Below are 26390 nucleotides of genomic sequence, written 5' to 3'. Positions count from 1 at the left end.
AGGTAAGATATAAGTATTTATAATTTATGAAATAAAACTGTCACATTAATGAGGGAGGGAGAGCATGTTTCAATGGGTAGGAAATGTTAAGTACTGTACTGGAAGACCATTACATGCATAATTGTTGTCTTTGCCAGCACATGCTACATGTCAAATTGGCAGGAAGAGGGACATTGTCATTTTCTCCAAAAGCTTTAGGAAGGGATCTAGTATGTCAACTTCTTCAGCTACTTAGAACAGTGGGACTAAGGTAAATCCTAGCGTAAGTGACAGCCAGATATCAAACTCGAATTACTTGCATGTAAATTCTATTGAAATCATCTTGTATTTAGGATTCTTTACAGATACTTTGCCTTACCCCTGCCACTCAAGAAGTCTTTCAGTTTTAAAAGGCAAAATTGGATATATTTTGAAATTTTGAAGGACCATGATTGATACATGAAAGTTGTATGCTATTAGTCATCACCATATTCAACAGTTTTTTATCAGGCATTCAAAGCAAATATTGTAATTTCTGAAATTTGCTTTCCAAGGCCACTACTTCTAAATTCTGGATAAAGTGTATATACAGGGGACAGTATACCAAAATATTTTGGGGGAAGTACTTACCTTACTTCCTTAGATGTTGTCCTTTTGGTTTTTGGGGGTTGAAAGTACAATAAAGCTGTTTCAATGCCAAAGAATTCTATCCATTTTAAATGGATGATTCTAAAGTTACAATTCTTGGCCAAAAGTATTGCCCGATAAGCATAGCTGCTTAGGCAAGTCTATATCAGCATAAATGCTCATTGTTTAAATAATTTTAATTATAAAAATGGAAAAAAATCCTATTCAGTTTTAAACACATCACTACATTTTCCTTATGAGAACAAGATTTACAGTCGTAAGTTGCACATAAAGGGTTTATTTTAAATGTTTTAAGGATAGAGTTACATCATAATTATAAAAATTACTTACAGAATTAAGTAACAGATTTAAAGTGTTTATACTTCTAAATGCAGAGAACAGGGAACTGTCTACATTGTTAAAAAATAAAAAAAATGAAACCAAGCTCTAGAGATGAAGTCATTTACCTAATTTTAAAGTGTGAACATGAAGACCTTTGAACTATACACATACCAAGAACCATCCAAATTGCACTAATGATGTAAAATACAAAAAAGCACAGCATTTCCAAGGAACCACAAATCATCGAAGCTTTTTCTCTTTTTTTGGGTTCTCTGAAATGGTTGCAATTAATGTATCTCTGGAGAAGCCTTTATTTTTCAAATGTACCAATTTAAGAAGGCTAAGCAATTCAGTGAAAAAAGGCTTTTTCCATCATTATTTGGGGAGGGGGAGTGTCGTAATATGATTCTACTTCAACTTAATTTAGGATTTGGCACAAAAAAGCATACTGTTGAATTTTATTGGTTTTTTATTTCATTTTGAGCAAAGTACATGGTCCCTTCAAACGCTGCTTGACACATACAACTGGAAAGTTACCTCCTGTTGGCACTATGTTTGCCTCACCAGTGCATTTATCCTACTAACCACCATTAAAAACAGCACAATAAGCAAATTCACAAAGAACACAAAATTAAAAAAAACCCTGAAACTAAAAACCTAAACATTTTTTAAACATGCAACTTTTAAGTTTGTTACATTGAACATTCTACCTTCTAAGCATGCAAAAAAGGGGTGGTCTGCATTTTAAGTTTGTCTTTTTAAAATTTTACAGGGCAGCCTGACATCACGCAAAACACACAATATACAATACTACAGCAGGTAAATGGAGAGAAAGGCCAGTAACTTTTTATACACAGATCCATAGCTTGTGCCACCACAAGCCCCGTGATAACTGGGAAAATCATGTTGAACCCCTAAGAAAAGGAACCAACATTTAGTTACCAGGGTAACAAGCACTACATGCAGATCTGAAACGTGAGCCTAAAACAAAGCCCAAAGCAGATTGGCAGGGAGTAGAATCAAGTCTCAAGCCTCAAAAAAAGGTGGATTAAGCTATCAAAAAAGCAGACAATGTGGACACTTTAAAAACCATAAAATTTATACAGAATATAGATCACTCTCAACTGGCAGAATGTGGTGTATTGGAGAAAACCTCCACTTGCAAGCTCTTTGAATGCAACATTTTCTGTCTACCTAATCCTCAGCAATCCTTGAGGCACACCTTGGATTCACTGTTAACGTAGCCCACAATTCAAAGTACTATGTTTTATGTATCTTGTGTGTGGGTGCAATACACTCACTCATTCTTGTGCCACAAATATTAACTTGGGCTCATGGAGCCAGGCTCAGCTTTGAGATTTACATGCAGGACTCTAAAGAGTCAATAGAAAACATACAGATCTGCAGAATGAAGGAGGAAACAAAACAAACAAACAAACAAACAAACAAAAAAACCCACTGGGTTGCAAATCTGCTCACTTGGTTCAAGAACACAGGAACATTTATGACTCAGGTACTTAGGGCTTCAGGACTGCATTTGAGAAGCTCTTCATGGAAAAGACTACAGCCTGCCTTGGGGTTGCCCATGATGAAATACTGTACACAATGCAACAGCAGCGATGGGACAGGAAAAGTTTAAGATACTGTATTTATACGGTATTTATTACCATTAAAGAGCATTAATGAGGCACAAGCCTTAAGGCTACAATATGAAATCAGGCAAAATTAAAAAAGGAAGTTTAAACCACATGGAGTTTAATATGTAGACCCACACCCGAGGTAATTTGGACCTCAAAAGGCTGATCAGCAACACTCGTTTGTTTGTTTTTTACCTCCTAGCTATATATAAACAATGGTGCTTGCTTCTCATTTACATGTGCAAAGCAGACTGCAATGCCCTGCTTCAGCTTTGCTGCTGTTTGATATTTTCCCACTGATTACTTTAAAAAGCTGCCACACCAATCTACTACCTTACAAATTAAAAAAAGAAAAAAGAAAGAATAGGGGGGAGAGAGAAAGAGAAAGAGAGAGAGAGAGAGAGGAGGAGAAGAAGAAAATTTTGTGGCTGTGGGCTGCTTATTTACATCCACAATCTGCTGCAGATGACTGGACCACGGAGACTGCCTAGCTTTTGTTAGGCAGTACCCCCACTAGCATGCAGAACCCCAGTGTCCTTTTAACGAAGTTCACGTTAAAACAGCATACTTCAAGCAAAATACAACGTACAGCACAAAAGGCGACAACAGGTTTGAGTTTGTATAATGTCTTGTCTGGGTAAACCCCAAGAAGAAAGGCCAGAAAAAGGGGGGGGGGAGTAGGTGCCTTCCTGAACAAAACACAGTAAAATGAGAAGGAATGCAGCAGATCAAAGTAGAAGGCAACAAATGATTTTCCTCCTCTGCAACACAAGCCTTTAATGTACGAGGACTCTTCTCTTGTGAGGTTTGTCTTTACACGTAACAGATTTAAGTCCACACACAAGAATCTAGGTTGCTAGTTTTGATACTGAGACACCCAGTAGTTGCTGCGGAGTATTTAACATTAACATGAAGTTCTAGACTGCTAGGGCACCAAGCACCTGGATTCTGCTAAAAGTTAACAAAACAAAAAAAAGGCCTACGACATTGAGAACTGAAGGCATCCTTGCTTTGAATGTTTTGACCAGGTCCTACAGTTGCAAATATGGGCTCTTACTCTGCATTCAGCTGCATTACATGTCTGCCATGTTCTATTTTCCTGCAACTAAAATGTACAAAATTCTCATGTGATAGTAGCTCAACAGTTAACCTGAACACAGTACACCGATGTTAAATTGGGTTAGGCACTCCTTAACACTGCTTTAAACATAGTATAGTCATCTTTGCCCCAAACCCTGTGAAAACAAGGACTGCCAGACAAGAAAACTTAATACATACATGAAAGTAATAATATCAAGCTAGACTTGCATGTGGCAGTTGAATAGTTATGTGAGACGGTGAGGGAAAGTTATATTTGGGGAGTGGGGGGAAATCAGATTAATGATTATGTTGCTGGATCCACTTTACACAGCTTGAATTTGCAGCTGCCGTTCTCTCTAACTTCATCCACATACCCACCAGAAGACTTCCTCCAAGAAAGGGAGTTCCCTTACACAAAATGTGTCATGTTCACATAAAAGTCTATTTGTATAGTTCACAATGGAATAGTTTTCCTGGCAGAGATTGTGGGCTCGCAGGGACATTTAAGCTTTCAAATAAACTGGAAAGCACTTAAGTCTTTGTGTCTACAAATTTTACATTGAAGTTCCACAAGTTTGGCAAAAGTTTGCATGGTGGTGTCTAAGATGTCTTCACCAAATCATAGACATAAATATGGAAATCATCATCAAACTTGATGAAATAGACTGAGGGTTTGGCTTCCACCTGATGAATGACCATGCCAGTCCTTTTTGAGCCATCTTCTTTGGCATATTCCACTTGTTTCCCCACTAGGCTGTCCACAACTTCGCCAGGCTCCCGTTCTGCTGGAGGTGAATCATCTGTGAACACAACGTTTGAGTTAAAATGCAGCAGAATTTTATAGAACAGATGCTCATAGTCGGCTCACCGAGTAATAGTTTACTAAGTGCTTCAACAATTAAATGTTCATGGCAATGTATTTCGGATCACAATGGTTTTGTCTTCTAACCCAGGGAAAATAAACAACTGGATATAAATATCTGATATTCCTCTTATCCAGTTTGTCTCCATTTCACAGTAACCATCTTAAATACAGATTATGGTAAGGACAGACAGAATGACTGTTGCATATTCCTGGAGGTTTATCAGCTGTTGGCTATACTACTGATTTGACTACATATCAACCTGTTCAGATGAGTCGTTAAGCTGCACATTTAACCTGAATTAAAAGCAAGTCTAAGTTGGAATGTGAAAGCCATGCTGAAGTTTCTTTGCCTGTTCATTTATATTTGCTCTACAACATGTTCCAAGTATCAGAACCCACAAAGTATTTTTTTTTTTAAAAAAAACTTTTGTAGTTGGTGCTGTTGAGCATTACAGTATCAGTTAGAATAACTCCCTCAAAATCTTATCTTCCTAGACTCCAAATAGTCAATTAAGGGAAAAAGTTAGTATGGTAAGCCTAGCATTTCTGGGATCTCCTCCAAACCTCAAATTGCCTCAAATAGTACTTCTTTTGGCCTTATGCTCCACAACAAAGGAGATCGCTTTATAAATAACCCTTTAAAAGCAAGAATAGGAAAGGGTGCCTTTTCCGTCACCTCTTCCAGGTTGGACGATCACACTGTAATTAGGCACCACAAAATACTCGTCAGAAGCCTGCAGAATACCACTTCAGACATACTGTTTATGTCAGTGGCTCCATAGAACTGAGGGTCAAACCCAACAGCTCACGATCAATTCCTGAACCACGATTTGTAGCTAAAAGAAATCATGACAGGTTGAGTGACCAGATTCTCATGTAGCGCTAAGCCAAGCCATGACTTGGCGCAAACCTTCATGTTCCACAACTGATGATCCCAGCTGCAGCATTATTCCACCAATCCTGTTGCTGTGCTACTTGGGGCTAAGCAATGGTTTGGTTTAGTGTTAAAGCCAAACCATGGCTCATAGTTTGTCTCACTGCAAACTTCACTGTAGCTGAAGCTTTTTCTTGGTTTGTCTCACTTCAAACAACAAGTGGCAAACAGTGCTCCAATTCTTCTACAAACTCTCAATGCTCAATGTCAGACATTTTAATCGTATTTTATTTCTTTACATAGAGGATCAAATACTGGTCAACTTACTGGAATCAGGCATAATACGGAGATCACCTTCTTTATAGTCATCTAAGAGCTGGTACATGTACAAGACAGGATCCTTCTCATAGGTAATATAAAACCATGTGTTCATTATTGGTGCCCGAGCCAAGACCATTCCCCTCCACTCATCTTTTGAACCATCTTCAGTTTCAAACATATGCTCCACTGCTTTGCCAATCATTGTGTCTGCCAGGTGGGCATCACTGATTCGAGACGAAGCTGGAAGAGAAACACCAATATCTGATTAACATTTTGGTAGAAGCATGGCTACTACATCTTAAAGGAGGCCAGGAAAATAGTGTGCCTAATGCAAGACTAAAGGTATTGCCCTGAATTCAAAGCTACATCATTCTTCTGGTTTAATCCACACTGAGGTATAGGTTTTTTCCTATCCATGACTACATGTGGAACAATTTCTAACCATGGCATCCATATGTCCCCCTATTTCAACCATTATCCTTTGGAAACTAAAGGGCACAATTCTAATTAGACACACCAAGATAAACTCAGGCACCATGTACTGAATAAGCCTCTGTTTTTCCTGCTTTTTATGAAGTGGTCTCTAGTCATAATAAAATTGATAATCTTTAAGGTGTCCTAACGATCTCTGTTGTTGTTTTTAAGAGATAACGATATTGAGAGAGTGGCCAAAGTCCCTTTACTGAATTTTTAACATTATGGGAAACATGGATACCATTGTCCTATTTCTAAGATACTTACTGCCAACTAAGAGAGGCAAATGTTAGCAATGTGACAACATGGTATTTTATTAAAATGGAAAATGCATGCATAAGCCCTAGGGAGCACTGACAGTGGCTCACTGGATTTTATTTATTTATTTGCAGGGTGGGTTAGGCTGAGAGGTCGTGACTGGCCCAAGGTCACCCAGTGAGCTTCATGGCAAAGTGGGGATTTTAACCCTGGTTCCCCAGATCCTATCTCTAACCACACCACCACAATGGATCCTGGTCCCTGTATTCATTATTTTAAAAGGTTGAATAAATATTAAATTAATGGGGGGGGGGAGAGCACATCACTTCTAACCATGTTCTGGGAATTAGTCAAAACCTTCCTTTTAGCTTGTATTGGCTTTAATTCGCTGATGTAATGCTGTTCTCAATGGTTCTTTGGGGGTTTAAAATATTTTTGAAATTGATCATTTTAAATTTATTGTGAGCTACCTTGAGTTTTTTTATTGGAATGAAACTTGGGGTATATGGGACTTAAATAACACACACAAATTCAGCCCCATTGAGACACTTACCAACTCTATCTGGAAGGACTTCGAGTGCTGAAACCCTTTCGTCTTTGTGCAGTTCTAGTCCATAGACACAATCAAATCCATCATATTTGATAAGGTAGAGGGAGGGATTTACAGGAACCTGGTCTAGGACAGTGCCTTTCCATTGTGTCACGGGTCCACTCCCTTCTTTCCATCCATGCTGTATTCTGCAGCCTACAATATTTCTTCTAGGTTGCGACATTGGTTTGCTTGGTCCCACGTTGTTTCGATGCTTTCTGTGTTTATAGATACACAAGCATAACTATTAAAGCATTAAATAGTTTATAGAATGAAGCCACCTCAAAGTGAGAGGAGATTTAAACCAAGCTTATTTTCAGGGTGTGCCCAGGCATGTTTGACCTCCCCTTCTGAATTGTGGCATCCTAAGTGAATGGTATTGCTGCCCCCTCTCCTGCCTGAGGTTTCCAGATACAGCCACGTTTCGTATTTCCAGAATTGGTCCAGAACCCACAGAAGCAACAGTGGATCTGGGAGCAATCCATGAATACTTCCGTTCTAACTAAGAGCTATAGTTTAGCCAAAGAAACCAGGGCAATGGCACCAGAAATATGGAATTTGATCACCACTCCTCAATACTTTTAAGACCCATCTTTTCACCAAGACCTGTAGAAGTTAACTGTGACCTGGGTTGTAGAACTGGAACTGTAATCATTAGCATTTTGCTGGCTGTTTGTTAGCTTTTGATAAATGTTTTGAAGGAAATTTATGTTTAAGTGCTTTAAATGGCTCTAATAATATAGTTTGAAGTGTGCATGATGCACACGAAAGCTCGTACCAAAATTAAAACTTAGTTGGTCTTTAAGGTGCTACTGAAGGAATTTTTTTTAATGTTGATATATAGTTTGTAAATCACTTTGGAGACATATTTTGCCTGAAAAGTAGTCTAAGTCAAACACATATATGGCAGCTTATTTCTTAACACTCATTTTCATATTGTGTTTTTTTGCTCACCAGTGCCTACAGAGCTGCAAATGCGTGTACGCCTTACCGATTAATAAATGTGTACATATCTGTCTGTATATTCTCTGAAACATTCCAGAAACGTTTTTCATATTTTGATTTGCTGTTTTGTAGTTTATGAAAATGTTTATTTTTATACTGGTAGTCTTAAACTGCTAATAAATTATGTGAGAAAATATTTTCTAGTAGAGTCTGTACTCTTCGCTATCCCCAAAGCTTCAGCACAGATCTTTCCAAACTGTGTGTCGCGACACATTAGTGTGCCGGCTGCAGAGTGCAAGTGTGTCGAGTGAATGCTCCCCGCACTCCTCCCAGGGCTAGAAAGGGGTTAATTTAACTTCTGGTTTGCTAGTAAAACTGAATTGCTGTGTTGTGAAATGATCCACGTCTAAAAAGTGTGTCACCAATATGAAAAGTTTGGAAAGCTCTGCTGTAGCATAGCCCTTCTTTTGCCCACCTGGTGAGAAAGGGGGTGTGACCCAAAGTGACATGGAGCTGCTTTGCCTCATGCAAGAAAGCTTCTCCCTCCCCAGTTTTCAGCAGAATCTTCCAAGAGATTTCTCTCTTACGCTGGGGAACCATCTGGAGCAGCCGTTATGCTTGTGTGGCAGCAGCCAGGGGTTTTGAAGGAATTGGCCACCCTAGTGTGCCTGAATGGAGGTTCCTTTCTATGAGCATATGGGACTTGAGATCCAAGCCACAGCGAAACAGATAAAGAGCTACTAAAGGCAAGTTTTATTATGAAATGCTTAATAACCGAAAAAGCCTTAACTAATCAGACAAGTCCTAAGGCCAAGTTTATACAGGAGTATGGAAAATTTCAATTATGCTATTTCCTTTTAGTTCTACTAAATTCCAAAATATTTCTACTGCACTTTTATATTATATTTCAAACGTGAACTAATTGTTTATTTATTTAATTTCCACGCCACCCTTCATTCAAGGATCACAGGGAAGTTTACAATACAAAAAATACATTAACATAGTAACAAACAAAAACAGTACCACCACCAACCCGTTTAAAAGGGGGTGGAGAAGAGTAACGTTTTCACCTGGCGCCTAAAGATCTGCATTGAAGGCATCAGGCGAACCTCCCTGTGGAAAGCATTACACAAACGGGGAGCCACAGAAGGCCTGTTATCATGTTGCTGCCCAGCACATCTCTTGTGGAAGGGACACATGAAGAAGGGCTTCAGCTAATGATTGCAGGGTCCATGTCAGTCCATGAGGAGAGGTGGTCCTTGAGATACTGCGGTCCTGAGCAGTTTACAACTTTAGAGGTCAAAACCAGCACTTTGAATTGGGCTCAGAAACTAATTTGCAACCAGTGCAGTCAGGTCAGGATTGGTGTTATACGCTTAAACTGTCCTGCCCTGGTAAGCATTCTGGTTGACGAATTCTACACCAGCTGAGGTTTCCGAACCATCGTCAGAGACAGCCCTACATATAATACTTTGCAGTAAACTAACCTAGAGGTTACCAGAGCATAGACAACAGAAGCTGTAAATGAGAATTAACAGGGCCCCCTGTCTCTTTCTCGACAGAACTCATCATGCAAAGTAACCAAAGTAGTTTCTGGGCCAAAACCCAGACTGAAATAGATCTAGAAAATGGGTTTCCTCCACCAGCACCTGGATCTGGTCCAGGACCACCCGCTGTCATTGGTGTGTATTTTCACAATTGAAACATAATAGTGGAGCCAAAAAAAGGATCCAAAATCTTGGCTGTGGAACATTTGTGTCCTGAGGCTTGAAGCACATCTTAGGATACTGCAGTTTAGAGGTTTGATTTTTCATAGATGTTGCATGAATGGCAACATCTCATTTGAGTGAGGACTCTGCAAGCTCAAGCTGATGTACTGGTATCAGATATTTTTTGGTTCCGGGGCCCAAGGAAAGTTCTACAGGTGTCCTTGGTTTCTGAAATTCCATTTGTTACTTTCAAGACCTCTGACTTTGTACAGAAACAGTTACTGAGTGCTGCACATGTTGGGGCTGCAAGCCCATTGACCTTCACTAGAATTTCTGGGAACAGAAAATTCACACAGCTGATGTAACAAAATGCCTTTGTAAAGTGGACACAAAAATACAGTCCTCACAGAAAGCTGCCAAGCATGGGATTTTAAGAATTACCAAGCCACTTACTTGTGGGAAGCTCTCTTCTTCATCACGCTGGCAGACACACCTGCATGCCCTACAAGGAAGATGTCAACAGTGACTAAGTCACCAGGAACAGGTGTCTGAAGTTTTAACCTCACAGGCTTAATTGTTATTTCATGCAGCATTTGTTTACTGTATTGACATTCACTTTAACACACCACACCAGGCATCCCCAAACTTCGGCCCTCCAGATGTTTTGGACTACAATTCCCATCATCCCTGACCACTAGTCCTGTTAGCTAGGGATCATGGGAGTTGTAGGCCAAAACATCTGGAGGGCCGCAGTTTGGGGATGCCTGCACCACACGGACCAAACCTATTAAAAACGCTAACAGAAATGAATTGCATCCACCCTGTTCAACCAAGCTTCATGCCACAGATGGGAAGCCTCGAGGACTAATCAGACCTGCCATGCCTCTTAAATGTGGCCCAGAAGCCCATTTCCCCCTGATAATGCCCACCTTATTTTAAGGATTGCAAATTGTTCTATTTTTAATGCTGTATTCTAATTTTGTATCCCAATCTGGGACCTTAGGATGAAGAGGGGTGGGGTTTGTCAATAAATAAGACCAATAAATAATGACAACCACCTGTCGCTCATCTGATGTGATGATATCAGATATGGGACAGGTAAAGCTACAGCTGCAAAGGAAGAACCAGGAGCCTTATTGTGTGCTTCTGAATGGTTACTTTGCAAGCACAGCTCGCATTCAGTGCTGTGCAAATTTGGCAGGGAAGGCAAGCAAGCTGCACTTGTATCCACTCAAAAGCTCCTGAGTGGATATGACCCTGGCAGAAAGCAGTGCAACTAGCATTTAGTGCCAAATTTAAATAGCCCTGAATGCACGCTGTGCTTGCAAACCACACTGCATCCTTTGCAAGCAGTACTTATATTTGGCATCAAATGCAAGCTGTGCTGCTTTTCTGCCAGGGCTTTTTATCCACTTGAGACTTGCTGAGCAGATCCAAGCGCAGCTTGCATTTGGTGCCAAATTTAACCAGCAGTGTTTCAGCCAGGACTGGATTCATGGAAAGTCAGCTGATGGGATGGTGTGCAGCCCTCCAGCCAAAATTGCTTCTTTGCCCACTTTAAGTCATCATAGGTAAGTGCTTAATGCCACCAAAACCAAGTTCAGTCACCTTAGGTGTTCGATTACTGAGTTAGGCTGGCCTGGGGTACAGAAACAGAAGAGAGATGCTGAGTGTGGTGGTACAGACCATTCTTATCAGTTTATTACCCATGCATCAGCAGATCCCAGGGCAGGTTACAACAACATAAAAATCAAAATTAAAAACAGTTAAAATGCACCATCTCTTTCATACACTGCACAATACGGAGAAAAATGCCAAACCTTGTTTATCACAGTTTCACATTCATCTGGCCACTGAGATAAGAACTGAAAACCCCCAGATACAGATCATATGTCACCCAATTATTAGCATGCAAAGGAAGTGTGCATCAGGCCTTGCTTCTGTCCAATTTATTGAGACCATCAATATGCTTTGCAACTTCAAGCATACTCAGAACTAGTACACTAGGAGACTCTTGACAAGGTGCCTTTTTTGCACAGTAGCTTTCCCACCGTTTCCCAGATTTGGTAACCATATTGCCCAAAGCCTGGCTATCAAAGGCTACACACACAGATGTTCGGAGATGAGGCACATCTTGTATCATAGACACAGGAAAAGCCCCTGATCTTTGTAAGATCAGGCCGATTAGCTATAAAAATTAGCTTCAAGACGGCCATATGTGCATATTCAAGGAAACCATTTGTGTGCCCTAGAGAGATGGATTACTCCCATTATCTCTCAAGACCAGTACTTTCAATCTATCCAATGTGTAGCATTGTGATAAGTGCCTGTCTAAATAGAAATATCTGCAACCCAATAGAGGCAGCATCATTGAAGAGGCAGCTTCAAAATTGAACTTTTTCATTGGCTGGAACCACACCTGCCCAGAGGTTAACAGTGTGAAATCAATAAGGGAATACTGACTTTCTGCCTAGTACCTTAGGTTTTTTGGGGGAACTGGCACACAGGCTGTCAGTGTAAAAATTTATAATTTTGGCTTCTTTTTTATAACTGCTACACTTGTTGATCCTTGTCTGGTTTTTTTTTTGTGTGTTTTCTGAGCGAGGGAAATCCTCATACGCTGAACTATTACAGTTCTGCGAGATGATATGCATATGTTTTGATATTCAAGTAGTCTTTATTATTTATTATATCAACTTCCCAACTTTCTGCACACAGCACCCAAGGATAGTAAGAATAATTATTTTTTTTAAAGTCATTCTCCAATCTTCAATAAACTAAAAACTGCAGATAAAGCCAATCACGGGCACCTGAAGGCATTAATAAATAAATGATGAATGATAATATTAAGATGAACCCAGAAAATAAATAAGCTTGAAGACTTTTTGAGAGTGGGAGAGTAACAGACATGCACTCTGGGTACACTGTGTTAAGACCTTTACCCAAAAGTTATTCTTACTTGAGAGTAGAAATAATACCCTGCAGTGGCATCAAAACATATTTGTGGTAAAACCCAGAGGAAGATTCTTTTAGTTAAAAACTGAAGATCCTATTACAAAGAGGGTGATCACAAATCTTAATCTGAACAAGTTAATTAGTTCAGTGCTCCAGATGGAGCAGTCAGTCACTGATAGAAATCTTAGGTATATCTCTGACTTGTAATATTTTTTCAGTATTAACGAAACATGCAACAGCATCAAGGCTAGTGTTGTGAAGGACCCAGAACTTCTAGAAAAGTGCCGATGACACTCATGCTCTGTGCAAACGGATGCCTTGACATTAAATTCTCACAGTATTCTTTTCAAGACAAGACACTTATCTATGCTTTACGGATGGAAAAGTTTCAGACTAGAGAGCTCACCCTAGGTTGTGGAGTAGGAGTGGATATCAACTCAGATTTCCAACCTTGAGAATCAGCAAGCTGTTTTTCCTGTTGACTTATTAGAACTGAAGACTAGCAGCTGAATTAATGCACAAGATAGCAAGATGTTAAATTACATATAAATGAGGAAATCTTACTCATGTAGGAGGGGTTTCCACTGTTGCAATTATGGTAAATTTGTTTGGCAACAAATGATGCACCCAGGGGCTTCTCTTCACTATGCTTTGAAAGGGTCCAAATAATTGGGACATACCCCAATATAAACCAAAGGAACCAAGTTAATGCAATGTTCGTCCCCTACCTAGGCCTATTTCAGTTCTACTGTGATAGAAGCTTTAGAAGAAGTGTTTTCATTTTAAGTAGTTTCTGGAAAATTAGAACACCCAAGCATACATTCACTCCTCCCAGTTCACAACCCACCCACCTCGAAACATACACTTTAAATGCCAGCACATCACTAAAAGCTCCTTTGGTATCTTTGCTTACCATGTGTGCAACTTCCCCAACTTAAACTTGGTATCTAAAGGCAAAGCAATACTGTATATTTGCCTTAGCTCAACAAATATAGTGAATTTTGGAATTACTACTTCAATTCTGCACAAAGCAGTACTCTGATTCAGTTATTAGGAATGTTTTTTGTCAGCTACACCAAAACTAAACAACAGATTTACTGCCAAAGCACTCTAGTTAGCCTAAATTAATGCTGGACCAGTTTTTTGATAGATGAAGTAGCGAGTCTGCTATGTTCCACTACCAGGGTGGATTTGAGTTAAATCAAATCAATTTAAATCATGATTTAAATCATTAGTCAGTAAGATTTGATATAAATCATTTTTTTTACAGAAAGACTCATTCTTGCTGGTATCATCTTAATATTGACAACCAGAGGGAGGTTTCATTTTTGGAATAATGCATTTTCAGAGTAGTTTTTACAGTTATATCAAAAATTACTGATTTGGTTATACTATTAGAAATACATAGATAATTATGAAATTATGATGAGGTTTAATAAGTTAACTGTTTATATTTGGAAAACTTTTCTGCTGTACTTAATGGGAAGTAGAAAAATAATCATTTCCTTAATAACAATTTAAACAATTTATTTAACTAAAACAATAACATTATAGCACATGTATCCATGTTTGTAAACTGATGTGGTTAAACCTTTTTTAAAAAAAACAACAACAGAGTTTTAGCACACATGAAAAACTTAAAACAAATCCTTATTTCCTGATGAATAGCCTTTGGACTATAATGTAACTTAAATAGTAAATCTTTAGAAATATTTTTCCTCCAAAAGCATTTTATTTTAAAAATCCAATTTAAATTAAAATACTTTCTTTAAATCATTGATTTTTATACACCTTGTCCACTACTAATGTGAATATGCAGCCTTCACAGAGTTTAGAATACTGGGCAGAATCTAATGTTGTGAAAGCGGTAACAGACTTTGCTTTCCTCAACTTCCCCCCTGTGACCCTGCCCATGTCCCAAAAACCTGCTCCAGAGGCTCCTTCAACTCTCTGGAGCAATTCTGAGGGCACACGGGGGGGGGGGGGGAGGAAACTGGAGTCCTGTTGCATGAGCAAAACTCCACTTTGCTCATGCACAGACAGGCAGCACTGAATACAAGCAAGTATATTTTTATTTATTTTTGCCTAGACCACTGTGGGCAAGCCCCGTTGTGCTCTCATCTATGAAAAGCACATTTGAGGCACTGTATAATAAATATCAGATTTGCCATACCAGAGTAGTTCAGTTTGGAGGGTAGCAGGCACATTGAAAACAGATGTATGCTAGTATTACAGAAATATTACCTATGCCTGGTGGTTAAGCGGACTTGCAATTGCAATTCCATCAACTGACCCCCCCCCCATCCCAATCAGAACGCCCACCATCCACAAGCTGGATGGCACAAGCACATAATAGTCTGTAGACCAAATATGTGAATGTACCAATCCTGTGCAGGTTGCACAGGTTTCTATGCACATGGACTTCCCAAAGAGGTGTGCCTGATATGCCAAAGGAGTGGGGTTTTTGCAGTCACCAAGATTTCTTATCCACCTGTGGGATGTGTAGAGGCACTACTTACCTGGATCAGCTCTGGACCGCTGACCTGGTGCCTTTCCAAATGGGGTCTTCATTCATCTGTATTTAAGTGAGCAGCAAAGCTGCTGAACTAGGGTGAAAATCCAGTTCTGGGTGGTGTTGTGAAGTCCTCCTACGTCTTGAAGCAGTAACTATAATAATCCAAATATGAAGTATGTTTCCCCACAAGTGTAACAGATGCTCCTTCAATTATAATACTCTGCAAGAGAAAAAGAGAGCGAAATTTTAAGGACTGCTAATGAGCAATGTAAACAACAATGCCCAGAAACTCTATGCACCCTGTTTAGCCAGGGAAGAGCTTCTTCCTAGCCTGCATTTTCTCTCCTTACCATGACAACCTCCCAACAACTTCTTTTCCTCCCATGTCCCAATTCTAGCATTACTGTCATATTGTTGCCTCATTTCTGTTTGGCTTGAAGAGTTACATTACCATCTCTTCCATACTTACCTGGAGGAAAAGGCAGTACCTCTCCTCTTTCTTGGTATCCAAGTCAGCAACAGAATATTTTCATTTCCCTCATTTGGCTGGGTGCCTCCAAGGCACAAAATCCCCTCTCAGTTAAATATGCTTAAAAACAGAGTAATTCTTAAATCAACTGGGTGATCTATGAGTGAGGAGTGGCTATTGTTGTCCACAAGGATACATTTCTTCTCTCCACATATCCCACTCAGAAGTCTCTCAGTTTCACAGGTGAATAAAGAATGGATTGTATTTAAAGAGTATTTGAAAAATTATTGTGATAGCAAAAACCATCTGGCAGACCTTGATTGATTCTTGTAACATTTAGGTGATAAATAATATATTTTTTTTAAAATGAACCAGGGGAAAGAAGAAGAAGAAGAAGAAGAAGAAGAAGAAGAAGAAGAAGAAGAAGAAGAAGAAGAAGAAGAGGAAGAAGAAGAAGAAGATACTGTGCATAAAATAAAAAATGAGATGTAGTACAATGAGAACAATCAGAAGTTTATTTTATTTTGTTTTCATCCTTTATCTTTTAACTTTTATCATCTCCCTTTTCCTTTTCTTTCTTTGTAAAGTATATGTAGTTTGTACAACTTTTAATATGGCATATTTTTGTGCAAGTTTGTGTTGTATGTTCAATAAAGATAACAGTGGTGCCTCGCAAGACAAATTTAATTTGTTCTGTGAGTCAATTCATTTTGCTAAAAATTTGTCTAGCAAATCCCATAGGAATGCATTGAATTTCTAAAAAATTTTTGCCTATAGGAACGCATTAATTGAATTTCAATGCATTCCTATGGGAAACCGTGATTCGCTAGACAAATTTTTCACAAAACGAATTCATCTTGCGAAGCAACCTCCGATCGCAAAACCCATTCGTCTAGCGAAAAATTCATCTTACAGGGCATTCATCTAGCGAGGCACCACTGTATTTAAAAAAAAACCAGTTTCATGTCTCTCAGTTTCAAAACTGTATCTGGTACTGGGCTCTCAAGACCTAATTGGGACTCTGTTAATGCACAACTGCCTAACAGTCTCTCTGCATGATCAGGCTGAGATGGTCTTACAGTGGTCCTGAGATCTTCAGAGTTTATCATCTTCAAATACTTCCATGCTGAAGTCTTTCTGCCTGGAGCTGCTCAGGAATTCATGGTCTCTATGGCAACCATGGGCCTGTTGCCACTGACATCTAGTACAAAACATGTGGCAAGACATGCAATTGACTTGGTTTTTCTGTTCTGATCAGGAAGGCCAAGGGGAGGAGGGGGGGACGAGAAGGTACTTGTAAATAGGGTTTGAGGGTGTTATGACTCCACTGTCACGGGCAGATCACTATCTACAGTCCCTACTGTAAATGTCTAGTCCATTGACAGGTGCCAAAGATAGGAGGATCTTTTCAGTGGTGTCTCATACCTCAATTCCCTCCTGACATCTTTGCCAAGCCCCATTGCCTCTTCTGGTCTTTAAGCAGTTCCTATATACCAGGGGTGTCAAACTCAAATTCACCGGGGGCCGCATCAGCAGTTTGGTCACCCTCAAAGGGCCGGTTGTATCTGTAGGACTATGTGTCCACTCTTTATTATCATAAATTATTGTCACTGCATTCAATTATTACTTTTTTGTAATAATGTAAGTAATAACTAGCTCTGAAAGCAGAAACATAGTCAGAATAATGGCAAGTAGATATTCAAATGTACAATTATTGTACAATTTATTGAAAAATGATTTTTGGTAACTGCACTGGGTGGTGGAGGCTCGCTAGGGTTTCATGCAGGAGCTTTGCAGAGCTACTGGTACCTGGAGATGCTGGGGTCCTTCTGCATGCAGGACAAATGTTCTGCCAGTGAGCCACCACCCTTCACCAAAGGGACTGGCTGAGGTTGACTCACTGGAGCTGCTCTCCTGGTTCCAGGGTTTAAGGGCCAGAAGTATAAAGCAGCATCCTATGTTTCTGAGGAGAGGGAGAGGGAGAGGGAGGGGAGGGGAGGGAGGGAGGGAGGAAGGAAGGAAGGAAGAAAAGAGGGAGTGGGAGGGAGAGAGGAAGGAAGGAAATAGGGGAGAGAAAGAAGAGTAGGAAATAAGGAAGGGAATAAAGAAGGAAAGAAAAAGAAAGAGGGAGAAAAGACAGAAAGGGAGAAAGAAGGAAGGAAGTAGAGAGGGAAAGAAAGAATAAGAATGAGGGAGAGGAAGAAAGATGGGAAGGAAGGAAGGAAGGAAGGAAGGAAGGAAGGAAGGAAGGAAGGAAGGAAGGAAGGAAGAAAAGAGGGAGTAGGAGGGAGAGAGGAAGGAAAGAGGGGAGAGAAAGAAGAGTAGGAAAGAAGGAAGGGAATAAAGAAGGAAAGAAAAAGAAAGACGGAGAGAAGACAGAGATAAAGAAGGAAGGAGAGGGAAAGAAAGAATAAGAACAAGAGAGAGGAAGAAAGAAAGGGAAGGGGGGGGTCGCCGCCTTGATTCAGCGCCAGAAAAGAGCGCGAAGGGACCCAGGGGCAAAAAGCATTTCCCGTGCAGCGTGAGGCAGCAGGTGTCCATTTTAGCAGACGTGCGTAAAGCCTCAGAATTGCACGTTCATGAGGCTGAGCCGCTGCTGAGCTCACGTTCATGAGGCTGAGCCGCGGCAGGAGGAGGAGGAGGTGAGGTAAGAGGAGGAGGAGGAGGCTTGTCGGGTCGGTGCCCGGCAGCACCGTACGGAGAGTGCCGAGCCTCTGGGACGCAGCAGTGCTCTGTAGCACTTTGAATCCTCCTCCTCCTCCACGCGGTGCTGCTGGGTGCTTTGTCTGTGATTCAGCAGCAGCAGCCGCCGTTTCCAGGCGCCGAGCCGTGGCAGGAGGAGGAGGATTCAAAGTGCTACAGAGCACTGCTGCGTCGCAGAGGCTCGGGACTCTTCGTGCGGCACTGCTGGGCGCTGACCCGGCAAGCTGCCACCTCCTTCTCCTGCTGTGGCTCGGGGCGCTCCACGCAGCGCTGCTCCGGCCGCCTTTCTATCTCCCCCAGGCCCCAGCTGTTTGTCGGTGCTTTGTCGGCGCGGTGCTTCAGCAGCAAGGTCCTGCTGGCTGGGTCCCGCTGGCTGGGGCGCTCGGCGGGCCACATGACGAGGCCTGGCGGGCCGGATTTGGCCCCCGGGCCTTGAGTTTGACACCCGTGCTATATACCTTCTATTAAAAAAAAATGTTCACAAACTTTCTACTGATCTTATACACTTAATCTTACTATGTTTGCTCAAATTGTTTTATTTTTAACAGCTCTGATGCATTGATTTGTATTAAGTATATTAAAATACGAAGTTCTGACTAGTACCTGAATACCACTTTTGGCGAATGTTGCTAGTAGTAAAGGTAAAGGGTCCCCTGACCTTTAGGTCCAGTTGTGGACGACTCTGGGGTTGCAGTGCTCATCTTGCTTTACTAGCCGAGGGAGCCGGCGTACAGCTTCCGGGTCATGTGGCCAGCATGACTAAGCCACTTCTGGTGAACCAGAGCAGCGCACGGAAACCAGGGTGGATAAAAATCAATGATTTTTTTAAAAAAATCAAAAAAATCGGATTTTTTTGATTTAAATCGATTTTTTTGATTTAAATTGGATTTTTTTAAATAAAATGCTTTTTAAGGAAAACATATTACCATCCAAAGGTTATTCCATCATGAAATAAAGATTAGTTTTTTAATTATGTAGTATAAGGTTGTATATGTTTAATTTTTGGGGTAAATAAATTCCATTAATCCATTCACCTCTTCCAGAGGTTTTTGTAAGATTATTGGGCAGTTTCTCTGCCTACAAGATATTATCACAGGTGCTTGGTTTACTTTTGCAGTTCTCAAAACTGAATTTGACTCAACAGAGATCACATGCCTCTTCTTCACAGCAAAAATGTTATAACATGAACAGAGTTGAGAAAAAGACCTTAATCCTATTGTTCTACAAACCTATGAATACAGAAGCAACCCCTTCAGTGCTAAGTTTCAAGAAGTTCAGTGAATAGAATAGAAACAATATTTTTCTGATTGTTTGGAGTGGACAGTATTTAAGTTTTTCATGTGTAGGCTGGGCTGACAGTCTAAGTTTCTTAAAATATATATATATTGTTTTTGTTTAGCCAAATTAGTTAACAAACATGGATGTTTGTTTAAGCAAATAACATTTGCTGAAATGTTATTGTTTCAGTTGAATAAATCTATTTAAATTGTTATTATTAAGGTAATGATTATTTTTCTCCTTCCTAAGTAGAACAGTAAAGTTGTCCAAATATGAATGATTAACCTATTAAACTGGGGATAAAAAAACTAATATGAAAAGTTGTTATTCTAAAAATCTTCACCTACTTGCATAATAAAGTTATACCAGCAAGAATTAGTCTTTATGATTTAAATCAACTATGATTTAAATCAAGCCTTACTGACTAGTGATTTAAATCGTGATTTAAATCGTGATTTAAATCAGTTTGATTTAAATCAAATCTACCCTGACGGAAACACCATTTACCTTCCCGCAGGAGCGGTACCTATTTATCTACTTGCACTTTGACGTGCTTTCGAACTGCTAGGTTGGCAGGAGCTGGGACCAAGCAACGGGAGGTCACCCCGGCGCGGGGATTCAAACCGCCAACCTTCTGATCGGCAAGCCCTAGTAGTAAGTGTTAAAATTCTATGACCACGGAAATCAGCTAATGGATGGCGCATGATTTTGGTAGTTGGAGCCGATTTAAAGTTTCCTAAAAAGGATTAGTATAAATAAAAGGTTTTACACACTGCAAGTATGCTTGATGCAACTGGCACCAGGAAATAAGCACTTTAACACCCTCTTGTGGCAGACTCTACAGATATCCTAACAACTTAACCATTTTAGTCCTTCCAGCCACTTCACCTTCCTGCATGGTGAGCTTTCCTTACCATCTTTGACAAGCATTCTCTGAGCCAGCCATTCCTCTCCAAGGCTCTTTACACCTTTGTTGTGGCTGGGAGGAAGCAGATTATTATCGAAAAGTTCACCATTTTCACGTGTGCTCCATTCTACTGTACTTCTATTCTCCTTAACTTGCTCAAGAGATACCACTGAGCTGCCACAAGAGCCCCTAGTACCTCTTTTAAGCCACAATTTACCTGTATTTCTCATATAGCTGTTCTATGCTCAAGCACCAATGTAGTCACAGACCTTCTCGATACTGATCTGCACAAGCAACTTTGAATTCACTGTGGCCCTTTCTAGTGGTCCCCATTCAGCACTATAAAGAGTTATTTTTAAAATAAAAAACCCTCTCCAAAATCTTGTGAATCATTTACTTCAAATCACCTCCCCCTCACCAAAAGAAAAGCCCATATACTTTCCTTTTATGAAGAAATACTCTTCTCAGGTTATGCAATTGATTATTGTCAAGGCCAGTTCCCCAAACCCAGAATCCAGATCTTGGTGATTCAGCCACTTTGTCCGGCAACATCAACCCTGCAACTTACACTGCTACCACTCCTTCTGTCCAAACAACCTGTGTCAAGAGGCTCTCAGACATTACTAGAAACCAGTAAGATTCCAGAGAAACAAGAGCCAAAAACAAGGCTTTCTGCTCCCCGAGTCTCAGGGTCACAATCATATTTATTAGCAAGTGAGCAAGGAAGTTAGGAACAAGATTTAGTACCAAGTAGAGAGATACCTACTAAATAATAAATAATATTTTTAAACAAGGTAAATAGCAAAACTAAAGATAGCAGCACAAAATGGGACCCAACATAAAAACTACCGTTAGAAAATCAAATTCACAAAGTGGTTAGAAATTATAAACCCAAATAAAATAACAAAGCTAATTTCTCCCAACCCTATACAAATTGCAGGGCATTGACATCTACCAATTATAATCCGTATCAGGAAAGGTAAGATCTCGCAGAGACAATGTAATAAAAGGAGTCCAAACAGAACAGGAGTAAGCTTAGCTTTATTGTACAAAGGATAATAAGTAGGGTGACTCCCCAGAACCAATCAGAAGGTTTTGATGTTAGAACTTTCTGGTACTTTGGCCCTTAAAGAAAAACCAGCAGACCCTTTGCTTGGAAATTAAACAAAGGGTCTGCTGATTTCTCTTTAAGGTTTCCAGACTCAAAAGAGAGCAGGGCAATTAAAGGCACAGAAGTCCTGTCCTCTATTGAGTCTGGCAACCCTAATATTAAAGCACAGTAAACCTAGATAACACAGGCACCTTAACCCAATGACATCATATCCAATTGCTATGAAGTAGCCCATATCCAAGGGCCAGCTTTCATGTTAATGGAAGGAAACATTTTCTTCACAATTTCAAAAAAGGAGCAGCTTTCGCTTCATGGTTTCTCATACACATCTGCCAGTTAACCAGAAACCAGTGGCACAGCCGTTTCTTGGGCCACAGTGAAAGTAGGCCACATACATTTCATGATGAGCAAATCTGTGAAGCTCTTTTTGCTGACTGCAGTCATATCTACTTGTATGACTTTCCAGCCATAACCACTCCATACAGGGCTGGCCCGTCCATAGGGCAAGGTGAGGTGGCTTTGATTCCCACTTCAGCCATTCAATGGGGTTGATTTGATCCCCCCCCATCTTGTTCCTGATGTAGATCTTCACTCACTCCTTCTTCCCTGGTGTAGGTGTGGGTGTCGGCCGACCCTGACAACACAAAGACCTGCTTATGAAAATGTTGATAGCCTGTGGAGCTTCATCCGAACCAGCTTTTTTTCATACCATTACAAATACATATAACTGACTCCAAGCTGTAGCTGAAAGTCCACCTAGGCAAGTCTACACTCCACCCCAGACCTTCTGAATCATATCTTAAGTGTCATGGAAGGAAGTTAAGATGTGGACTCTTTTAATCTACATCCAAATGTCAGAGGGAGGTAGAAATAGAACCTCTCCTAGGATGGAAAAACTTCATGGATTGACAATTGCCCTAGATAATAAGAACATTGAAAGAGCTCTGCTGGATCAGAGCAAAGGCTCATCTAGTCCTGCATTCCATTCCACCACCCCCGGGACCAGATGCCTATGGAAAGCCTACAAGCAAGACATGAAGGGATTGGCCCTCTCCAGCTGTTGTTCCTCAGCAACTGATTTTCAAAGACACATGCTTCTGATCCTGCAAGGAGTACATAACCATCAAGATTTGATTGCTTTTTCATCCAGGAATCAATCTAACTTCTTTTTAAAGTCATGAGTGAATTCTGTAGTTTAACTATGCATTATGCCTAGGGCTTGCCGATCGGAAGGTTGGCAGTTCGAATCCCTGCAACGGGGTGAGCTCCTGTTGTTCGGTCCCAGCTCCTGCCCACCTAGAAGTTCGAAAGCATGTCAAGTGCAAGTAGATAAATAGGTACCGCTCTGGCGGGAAGGTAAATGTCATTTCCGTGCACTGCTCTGGTTCGCCAGAAGTGGCTTAGTCATGCTGGCCACATGACCCGGAAGCTGTCTGCGGGCAAACACCGGCTCCCTCGGCCTATTGAGCGAGATGAGTGTGCAACCCCAGAGTCATCCGCGACTGGACCTAACAGTCAGGGAGGGGTACCTTTACCTTTATGTGAAGCAGCACATCCTTTTTTCCTGTACTGAATCGCCCATGTTTCAGCTTCACTGGATAACCCTAAGTTCTAGCATAATATGAGAGGGAAAAGGCTTATCTCTATCCACTTCTGCTTCGTAAAGTATACATTTTGAGACACCTCTAATCATAGCTGCCAAGTTTTCACTTTTCTCGCGAGGAAGCCTATTCAGCATAAGGGAAAATCCCTGTAAAAAGGGATAACTTGGCAGCTATGCCTCTAATGCAGTGTTAGAAACTATTTGCCAAAAGGCTCCTGGAACCTGGGTCGTCGATTTAAAACTTCAAAGCCAAATTAAGAGTATCTGGGTCAAAATTAAGGGAGAGAAAAATAACAGTGATCCCATTGTGGGAGTTTACTATAGATCCCCAAGCGAAACTGAGGACACAGATGATGCCTTCCTGGAACAGATGACCAAGCATTCAAAAGGAAGTGAGATAGTAGTAATGGGGGAATTTCCACTATCCTGATATTTGTTGGATGTCAAACTCAGCCTAGAGCATAAGGTCGAACAGATTCCTCATTGGCCTTGCAGACAATTTCATTGTCCAGAAAGTGGGAGAAGCAACAAGAGGATCAGCCATTTTAGATCTGGTTCTAACCAATAGTGATGACCTGGTTAGTGGGGTAGAAGTGGCAGGATCATTAGGTTGGAGTAATCATGCTCTTCTGGAGTTTATTATTCAGCGGAAAGAAACAACCAAGCATACTAAGACTCAAATCCTAGACTTTAAGAAAGCCGACTTCAGAAAACTTAGGGAAATGCTGGGTGAGATCCCATGGACAGAAATACTAAAAGGGAAGGGAGTTCATGGTGGCTGGGAGTTTGTTAAAAGGGAGGTATTAAAAGCACAACTTCAGGCAATACCAATGAGACGGAAACATGGAAGGTGCCTAAAGAAGCCAGGGTGGCTATCTAAAGAACCTTTAACTGAGTTAAGATTTAAAAGGGATATGTACAAAAAATGGAAAAGGGGGGAAATCACCAGCGAGGAATTCAAACATATAGCCAGCACGTGTAGAAAGTCAGAAAAGCTAAAGCACAGAATGAACTCAGGCTTGCTAGAGGGGTGAAAAGCAACAAAAAGGGCTTTTATGGGTATGTCCGTAGCAAAAGGAAGAACAAGGAAACAGTGGGGTCACTTAGAGGAGAAGATGGTGAAATGCGAACAGGGGACAGAGAAAGGGCAGAACTCCTCAATGCCTTCTTTGCCTCAGTCTTCTCCAAAAAAGAAAACAATGCCCGACCTGAAGAATATGGAACAGATGATTCAGCAGGGGAAACAGCCCAGAATAAGTAAGGAGGTACCGGTAGTACAAGAATACTTGGCTAGTTTAGATGTATTCAAGTCTCCAGGGCCAGATGAACTAATCCAAGAGTATTAAAAGAACTGGCAGAGGTGATTTCAGAACCACTGGCAATAACCTTGGAAATTCCTGGAGAACAGGTGAAGTTCCAGCAGACTGGAGGAGGGCAAATGTTGTCCCTATTTTCAAAAAGGGGAAAAGAGAGGACCCAAACAATTACCGCCCAGTCAGCCTGACATCAATACCAGGAAATATTCTAGAGCAGATCATTAAGCAAACGGTCTGTGAGCACCTAGAAAGGAACGCTGTGATCACTAAAAGTCAGCTTGGGTTTCTGAAAGATAGGTCATGTCAGACTAATCTGATCTCATTTTTTGACAGAATTACAAGCCTGGTAGATGAAGGGAATGCTGTGGATATAGCCCAGGCATCCCCAAACTGTCTTTACTGACAAACTGGAACATGTCCAGAAGAGGGCAAGCAAAATGGTCAAAGGCCTGGAAACAATGCCTTATGAGGAACGGCTTAGGGAGCTGGGTATATTTAGCCTGGAGAAGAGAAGGTTAAGGGGTGATATGATAGCCATGTTCAAATATATAAAAGAATGTCATATAGAGGGAGAAAGGTTGTTTTCTGCTACTCCAGAGAAGCGGACACGGAGCAATGGATTCAAACTACAAGAAGATTCCACCTAAACATTAGGAAGAAAGTCCTGACAGTAAGAGCTGTTCGGCAGTGGAATTTGCTGCCAAGGAGTGTGGTGGAGTCTCCTTCTTTGGAGGTCTTTAAGCAGAGGCTTGACAGGCATATGTCAAGAATGCTTTGATCGTGTTTCCTGCTTGGCAGGAGGTTGGACTGGATGGCCCTTCTGGTCTCTTCCAACTCTATGATTCTATGCCAAACCAAAATGCCTTCCAACTTCAGCAAATCATTCCTATGATTTTAGATCTAGGAACATCCTGGATCATGCTGGAGGCATGAGACTCCTCTTTCCCCCCTCTTAAGCAGGCACCCCCAAACTCGGCCCTCCAGATGTTTTGGGAATACAATTGCCATCACCCCTGACCCACTGGTCCTGTTAGCTAGGGATGATGGGAGTTGTAGTCCCAAAACATCTGGAGGGCAGTTTGGGGATACCTGCTCTTAACTGTGACCTCCACCTTTGCCCCAGATGAGGTTGACAAGGAAGTCTCTTTCCAATCCTTTCAACACAATGTACTATTGAGATGTGGAACAGATGGTTTTAGAAATTAGCCTCCACACCCTCAACTTTAATCCCACTTCCCTGTATAGCACACGTTCAGACCCAAAATAAATCTGTTATATCTATTATTCTTTATAAAGTGGGAATTCACCACTTGCAAGACTGTTATTTTAAAAATGTGCCACAACTCTTGGAAAGTTTGAAAGATTCAGGCTTAGACTGGCTACACATCCACAAGATCAGGGGCCCCCAAACTTACCTGGCTTCAGGCCGGTGCCCGCAGCACCGATCGTGTGGCGGGCCAGAGCGCGCGTGAGAGCGCACCCATATGCATGCGCACACGCTATTTCCAGCACACTTCTGGGTCGGAGGAGCACCAGAAATAGCTCGTGCGCATGCACACAGGCCTTCTCTGACCCGGAAATGACGCTTGCGCATGTGCACAGCTATTTCCGGCGCATGCTAAGAGTGGGCGGCGGGGGTCGTCGTGGGCAGGATAAAAGAGGACTGGGGACCCCTGCACAAGATTAACATCAGCTTGAAAGATCCTGTGGTGCATTGTCTAGCCACAAAACGATGTTATGAACATCTGGATGTAGCAAGTGGTCCAAAAAGCAGGGTCTCTCATTGATATACAGTACCTGTTACTGTTACAATCCCAGTTCTCTCCACATGCT

General features: G+C 41.0%; 1 protein-coding gene across 2 annotated transcripts in view; it reads right to left on the bottom strand.

The window, feature by feature from the left end:
- Positions 1 to 884: 884 nt before the first annotated feature.
- Positions 885 to 26390, bottom strand: part of SPIN1 (spindlin 1) — a 39806-nt gene continuing 14300 nt past the window's right edge. Inside the window, exons 2-7 of one of the 2 annotated variants that reach the window (XM_060280119.2) lie at positions 15175 to 15390; positions 13062 to 13161; positions 10154 to 10202; positions 7011 to 7264; positions 5732 to 5965; positions 885 to 4465 (exon numbers count right to left, since the gene is read on the bottom strand). In XM_060280119.2, coding sequence (XP_060136102.1) covers positions 4266 to 4465; positions 5732 to 5965; positions 7011 to 7264; positions 10154 to 10176 — 711 coding nt within the window. In that variant the 5' untranslated portion in view covers positions 10177 to 10202; positions 13062 to 13161; positions 15175 to 15390 and the 3' untranslated portion in view covers positions 885 to 4265. The remainder of the gene's footprint in view (positions 4466 to 5731; positions 5966 to 7010; positions 7265 to 10153; positions 10203 to 13061; positions 13162 to 15174; positions 15391 to 26390) is intronic. The other variant, XM_035099796.3, reaches the window with a different exon arrangement.

Source organism: Zootoca vivipara, chromosome 10, assembly GCF_965207765.1.
Source record: "Zootoca vivipara chromosome 10, rZooViv2.hap1.1, whole genome shotgun sequence".
Classification (NCBI taxonomy): domain Eukaryota; kingdom Metazoa; phylum Chordata; class Lepidosauria; order Squamata; family Lacertidae; genus Zootoca; species Zootoca vivipara.
The sequence above is the reverse complement of the archived record's forward strand: the minus strand, read 5'-3'. Positions and strand labels throughout refer to the sequence as shown.